Raw genomic sequence first — 7,113 nt, 5'->3', positions numbered from 1 at the left:
ATGGCCTCAGACACAACTGTCTTCCAAGAGAGTGCCCAGATTCTTCAGGAAAGTGAAGCCCATACCCTTCTGATTCCAAGCTCAGGAGACAGGAATGATGCCAGGGCTGTGGAGTGAGACATCTGGCTCTGCACACGAGGACAGCCTTGGGCTGCAATTTCTAATTTGCATGTAAAGGCAGCAGCATATGGCCACTGTCAGTCCTCACAGGGGCCATAGTCCCTGCTGGGGCAGGGAGAGGGGAACGAGGAAGTACTTACGCTGAAGTCTTTCCCCATGTAGAGAAGCAGAGAAAGAGTGGGGCATGAATCCCAGGGGTCCCTGTGGTGAGGGGAATCACTGAGACTCACACAACCTGGTCAGACATTTATTAGGGCAGTGCAGCCTGTTCTCCATGCCCCAGGCCTTTCAGATTGATAGGATTTCAATGTGGAACTCTGGCTGCTTTGAAGGGATTGCATATTGGACCTGTAAAAAGCCATCAGTCTGGAAGGCAAGGCTGCTCTCTGGGACCTGGAACAAGCAGAGAGCATTGCACATTTGGCGGTAACATTGCCGGCACTGCCACATGCGGATGCAGGACTGGAGCTTGACCGTCGCCTGCTCCTGGATGACGTAGACCCTCAACAGGGCCTGCCGCCGCTGACGGATCCGTCTCTGCACCAACGTCCTCCACCAGCACTGAATCATCCAGGCCCTGAGGGCAGCAACCAGCAGGGTCCTGCGCACCAGGACCCCACGCCACCAGGCCTGGATCTGCCCAGCTGCCTTCACCCTTTTTCTGTGATGCAGTTGTGCAAGAAGCAACTGGCCAAGCAAAGCAGAGGACTCCCAGTGAATTTATCACCATCAAGCACAGGTGGTTCTCTAAAGAATCAGCCCTCTCCCTGCTGGTTTTGAGGACCCAGGAGACCTGGGTGGGGTTTGTCCTCTACTTCTGTCCTGTCCATGGCTCTGGACACCCTCACAGTCCCAGTGCCCTCATCTATGAAATCGGGATATGTTTGATCTGTGGACTTCTTGGGTTTATGGGACTAGGGGAGACACTTTCTGGTCCAGAAGACCCAACTGGAAGACCAGGGTGTGAGGAACTGAAGGATTCTTATAAGAATCCATGAACCTCTGCATTTATGGCCTGTGTCTTGGTCCAAACTCCAGCCATGATGCTGCCTCCTAATGTCTTGCGTGGTGCTGCAGCCCTTTGGGGTCTCCCTTCATCTCACTTTTGTGGACTTCCACTACCATGTCTCAGTCCCTCCTCATTCTCCTGGGCCTTTCCACTTCCTGTGCTGAGCCCCACCTATCAGGTGGCTGTGCGCACGAAACTTCCTCCCCTTTTACTGTCTATCTCCATACCTTACTCAGTTCACCAAGGAGAGGGAGGGCTTGAGGGGATAAGAGGGCAATGCTGAGCCAGAGATGGATCTCCATTCTAAGAACTCTGGGGTCAAAGAGTCAATGATCTGCAATTCTCTCACCCTCCTGGGCCCCACCTACCTTCTGCCGTCTCTGTCTTTCTACTGCATCTTCATCTGGACCACCTTTCTGCAATCGGAATATGGGTGTGGGGGAGCATGGGTGAGGACCAGCCTGACTGCAAAGTCCCCACAGGCCCAGTTCCCCATTCTTTGCCTGGGTCCTAAGAAGTGGCCTGGTGCTTTCCTGGGCCATGGGACAACTCCCACCCCTGGGGGAGTTTGTGTGCCTGAGTCTTACACAGCATTTACTGCCCATGGTTTGGAGCAGTGGTTCAGGTGATCATCTCCCTCTGGTTGCTGTTTCCTGACCTTGGCAGGGGCAGGAAAGATGGAGAAAGAGATGGCCATGATGTCACAAAGGCAACTATGACCAGGGGCCACAGTGCCTTTTCCAGGCTCAAAGTTGATGGATAAAGAGAAAATACCTGGCTCTCCTGTTGACTTCCTTGGGCAACTCTCTGTTGAGGAAAAATTGTGCAAATATCATTTCTCAGATTGTCATCTGCCTGTTAACTTTTTTCATGGTTGCCTTTCCTTCCACAGTTATCTTTAATTTTTGATATGTTCAAATCCATTGCCCCTTTACAATTCTGCTTTTGTAGTTTTCTAATAAAGTGCTTTTCCATCCAGGATCATAGATTTTTCTATTAGATTCTGGTCTACCTTTTACATTAAGGTGTTTTAACATTTAATGTAGATGTTTTTATAAGACATTTACAATTAGAAATGACAAAGGGGATGTTACCACGGACCCCACAGAAATAAAAATAACCATCAGAGACTATGCACACAAACTAGAAAACCTAGAAGAGATGGATAAATCCCTGGACACATACACCCTCCCAAGACTGAAGCAGGAAGAAATTGATTCCCTGAACAGACTAATAATGAGCTCTGAAATTGAATTAGTAGTAAATAGCTTACCAACAAAATAAAGCGCAGGACAAGAAGGATCCACAGCTGAATTCTATCAGATGAACAAAGAAGAGCTGGTCCCATTCCTACTGAAATTATTCCAAAAAATTGAGGAGGAAAGGCCCCTCCCCAGCTCATTCTATGAGGCCAGCATCATCCTGATACCAAAACCTGGCAACAACAAAACTTTAGGTCAATATCCTTGACAAACATTTATGCAAAAATCCTTAACAAAGTACTTGCAAACTGAATCCAGCAGTTCATCAAAAAGCTAATCCACCACGATCAAGTAGGCGTCATCCCTGGAATGCAAGGTTGGTTCAACATATGCAAATCAATAAAATGTGATTAATCACATAAACAGAATTACAGATGAAAACCACATGATTATCTTAATAGATTCAGGAAAAGCTTTTGATGAAATTCACATCTCTTCATGTTAAAAACTCTCAATAAACTAGGTACTGAAGGGACATACCTCAAAATAATAAGAGCCATATATGACAAACCCACAGCCAACATCATACTGAACAGACAAAAGCTGAAAGCATTCCCCTTGAAAACTGGCACAAGACAAGGATGGCCTCTCTCACCACTCCTATTCAACATGGTATTGGAAGTCATCTTGTAGCTTCAGAACATCAAGGAAAAAGAAGATCCTAAAAGTTTCCAGAAAGAAAAAAAAAATAGGTCACATCCCACAAACAAAGGAATCAGAGTGATAAAAGACATTATATTAGTCGGTTCTTGCACTGCTATAAAGAAATACCTTTAAAAAAAGAAAAAAAAATACCTGAGACTGGGTAATTTATAAAGAAAAGAGGTTTAATTGTCTCACGGTTCTGCAGGCTGTCCAGGACTCATAGTGGCTTAGTAAACCAACACAGGAACAGGAAACCAAGTACCACATATTCTCACTTAGAAGCAGGAGCTAAATAATGAGAATTATTATGGACACAAAGGGAAACAACAGACACTGGGGACCATTTGAGGGTGGAGGGTGGGAGGAGGGAGAGGAGCAGAAAAGTAACTATTGAGTACTAGGTTTAGTACCTGGGTGATGAAATAATCTGTACAACAAACCCCTATGACACGAGTTTATCTATATAACAAACCTACACATATACCCCTGAACCTAAAATAAAAGTTAAAAACCAAAACCAAAACTAAAAACCACCAACAAAAAAGAACTTCATGTACCTTGTTTAAAAAAACTTACAATGATAAATTAATTATAAAAATTATGAATAATTATAATCTAGCATTTATAAAAATTATAAACATAATTATAAATTAATTATAAAAATTGTAATTAATAAAAAAGGACAGTATGCATTTCTTGTCTTATTCTCTCCCAAAAGAATCTCCCATCACTGAGACAACTATTTTTAACTCTTCTGTATATTTCTCCTATGATTTACCTCTATAACATGCTATATTGAAAATTATTTTCTCTTTTAGATATTACCTCTTGACTTCTTTTCATGAAGTGAAGATTTACCTGTTCCCATCCTTCTGCTCTCCTCTCTATATGATTATAGCATCACAGTTTTTGGTTCAATAAGCATTCAGGGCTTCCATCATTGTGATTATATCCTGTCCATGGCTTAGCAACATGGCATATTGCTATGACATAGCCTTTCATGCATTTCCTGTCTGTTTTTCCTGGAGCTCTTGATTGCCATGGTTTGTACTAATTTATCCCAAACTTTCCACCAAAACTTGGATAATCTGTCAACTCTGCTTTTTTCATGGACCGCTGCACCACTGTGTAATCTGGGTAGCTGCTCTTCAAGCCTGCTGCCTGGTCATTCTTCTGGGGTACCCTCACCCCAGCATCCTAGGAATTTCCTTCCCTTCTTCCCTGTGAGGACTCTCCTACTTACTGGATCCCACGTGTTGCAGGCACAGTTTTACTGGGGATGCAGAACCACTCTGGATGCTATGGGATAAGGAATTCATAATAGGAATTAGAACATATGTGATTGTGCAAGCATCTGGGGAAAAGAGGGTATTACATTCTAGATAGAAAATTACTTTTTGTTCCTTTCCATTTTTTTTTTCCTCTTCTTTTGCTTTTTTGAGAGAGGATCTCTCTCTGTCACCCAGGCTGGAGTGTAAGAGCACAAGCACAGCTCACTGGAGCCTCGACCTCCCAGGCTTAGTGAACTCAACCAATTTTCCCACCTTGGCCTCTGGAGTAGCTGGGACTACAGGCACATGGCACTGTACCTGGCTAATTTTTTGCAGAGATGGAGTTTCACCATGTTGCCCAGGCTCGAAAATTATTTTTCTCTCAGAATTCGTTCTACTTTCTGTTAGAGGTTTGGATCTGGGTCCTTGCCCAAATCTCATGTTGAATTGTAATTCCCAGTGTTGGAGGTGGGGCCTGGTGGGAGGTGACTGGATCATGGGGGTGGTTTCTCAAGGTATAACACCATCACCTTTAGTGTTGTCATGGCAGTAGTGAGTGAGTGAGTGAGTTATTGTGAGATCTGGTCGTTTAAGTGTGGCATCTCTCCCTCTCTCTTCCTCCTGCTCATGTAAGACGTGCCTGCTTCCCCTTCACCATCGGCAATGTTTGTAAGTTTCCCAATGCCTCCTCAGAAGCCCCTATGCTTCCTGGACAGCCTGCAGAACTGTGAGACAATTAAACCTCTTTTCTTTATAAATTACCCAGTCTCAGTTATTTCTTTTTTTTTTTAAAGGTACTTCTTTATAGCAGTGCAAGAACCGACAAATACAATGTCTTTTATCACTCTGGAATGTGACCTATTTTTTTTTCTTTCTGGAAGCTTTTAGGATCTCCTTTTTCCCTGATGTTCTGAAACTACAAGATGATATACCTAGAGATGTGTTTTGGTTTTTCTAACCATTCATTGTGTTGGGCACTGGTTTAGCCTTTTAATTTAAAAATTCATGTCATTTACTGGGAAACTTTGTTGTATTTGCTTTTTTTTATTTTGATAATTTCTACCCCTCAATTTTTTTAGCTTTCTATGTTTAGAAATCCTATTAATCAAATCATAGATTGATCCTCGAAGTTTCTAATATTTTCTACACTATATTCCATCTTTTTGTGTCAGTTTCTCCCTGTAAGGTGATGGAATATGTCTTCCTGGTGTTGAGTTTGACTATATGACCTGTTTTGGCCAATAGAATAGTGTAGAATGACAGTATGCAAGTTCTGGGCTGGGCTTTAAGAGGCTTGTCCATTTATGTTTGCCATCTTAAACTTTTTGATCTACTTTCTGGTAGATTTTCTATATCTTTTAAAGAGTCATTCCCATCCTCTGAATATTCTTTTTTTATAGCACACTATGCTTGTTTTATTGATTTGTTATTATCTCTTATGGGTCTAAGAATACTAATGATAGCTGTTAGTGGTGTGTGTGTGTGTGTGTGTGTGTGTGTGTGTGTGTGTTTGAGATGGAGTCTTGCTCTGTCACCCAGGCTGGAGTGCAGTGGTGTGATCTCGGCTCACTGCAACTTCCTCCTCCTGGGCTCAAGTGATCCTCCTGCCTCAGCCTCCCGAGTAGCTGGGATTACAGGCACCCGCCACCACACCCAGCTAATTTGTTGTATTTTTAGTTGAGATGGGTTTTCGCCATGTTGGCCAGGCTGGTCTTGAACTCCTGACCTTTAGTGATTTGCCTACCTCGGCCTCCCAAAGTGCTGGGATTATAGGCAAGAGCCACTGTGCCTGGCTTGTGTGTGGTTTTTAACCTTTTCTCTTGTCTCTAATATTTCTTTTAAGCCCTTCTCTTCTGTTTTTGTTTTTGTCTCAGTTTTCTCAGATAGAAATCCCAGAACCTTGGGTAAGAGAGTAGGATAATGAAACCTGTCTGCAAGCCTTTGGGGAGCTGATTTGGCAGAGAGGGCTGGAGGCTTCTCTATTTAGCCTGTACACTTTCACATACTCCCTTGGTTTTTGGTATGGTGCTTCACCACTGTCGCCAGCTATGCCTGCATTCCCTGCATTCAGATGCTCTCTGGTTCAACTTATCTAGTAAATAAACCTGTCTTCTGCCAAGGTGGGGAGAGAACTCTTGCCTGGCTCTGTGCGTCAAGGAGGAGGATGGGGTGAACACAACAATTTCATAAATAAATGTTTATTTCCTACTTAGATTCTTAGTAGCCAGTACCTCAATTTCACACTAATCATTTTGTAACACATTTTAGTGTCTGTGAACACTTTTCTATTCTGTTTTCAAAATTGATTTAATGAACTGTGGAAATTAATTCTGCAATTTTTTTTTTGCATTAGTTTGTCAAGTTCCCATAAGTCATGATGAGATTTTGATTAGAATTGACCTTAATTTTATTTTATTGGAATGTGAGTTTACTAGATTAAGTTGGAGACAAGTGACAATTTTACAATGCTAAGAAATTCTATCAATAAATATACTATATCTCTCCTTTGTTCAGGTCTTCTTTTATGTTCTTCTGAGCTGTGGGCAAAGTGGCACGTGCAATGTCAAGGATAAGGAGTACGCCTTGTTTTTGCTCTTTCTTCCTTGTTGCTGGCTGGATTGTGAATGTAATTACTGAGTTTGAAGCAACCATTTTTGAATCAATAATGACCTTGGAAATGGAAGCAATACATAGCAGAGTAACACATTAGAGGGGCCAGGATTCCTCACCCTGTGGAGTGCCATATCAGGTCTGGATCACCTGTACTAGACTTACATGGGAAAGAGAAAAAATCTTCTCATTTATT

The 7,113-nt window shown here is 42.6% G+C and overlaps 1 protein-coding gene across 1 annotated transcript; it reads right to left on the bottom strand.

Moving 5' to 3' along the window:
• Positions 1-353: 353 nt before the first annotated feature.
• Positions 354-3,517, bottom strand: IQCF3 (IQ motif containing F3). Its single transcript, XM_016941202.4, has 6 exons — positions 3,187-3,517; positions 2,403-3,052; positions 1,904-1,936; positions 1,717-1,787; positions 1,498-1,545; positions 354-807 (listed from the first exon to the last, which is right to left on the bottom strand). The coding sequence occupies exons 4-6, from the start codon at positions 1,732-1,734 to the stop codon at positions 409-411; spliced, it is 465 nt and encodes a 154-aa protein (XP_016796691.3). The 5' UTR covers positions 1,735-1,787; positions 1,904-1,936; positions 2,403-3,052; positions 3,187-3,517; the 3' UTR covers positions 354-408.
• Positions 3,518-7,113: the final 3,596 nt, after the last annotated feature.

This window comes from Pan troglodytes, chromosome 2 (assembly GCF_028858775.2).
Source record: "Pan troglodytes isolate AG18354 chromosome 2, NHGRI_mPanTro3-v2.0_pri, whole genome shotgun sequence".
In the NCBI taxonomy this organism is placed as follows: domain Eukaryota; kingdom Metazoa; phylum Chordata; class Mammalia; order Primates; family Hominidae; genus Pan; species Pan troglodytes.
Note: the sequence above shows the minus strand (reverse complement) of the source record. Positions and strands in the feature narration are given on the sequence as shown.

Coding starts and splice junctions, on each gene's coding strand:
- IQCF3 (XM_016941202.4), bottom strand. Junction 808..1,497: donor AAAGACAGAGACGGCAGAAG/GTAGGTGGGGCC, acceptor TTGCTTGGCCAG/TTGCTTCTTGCACAACTGCA.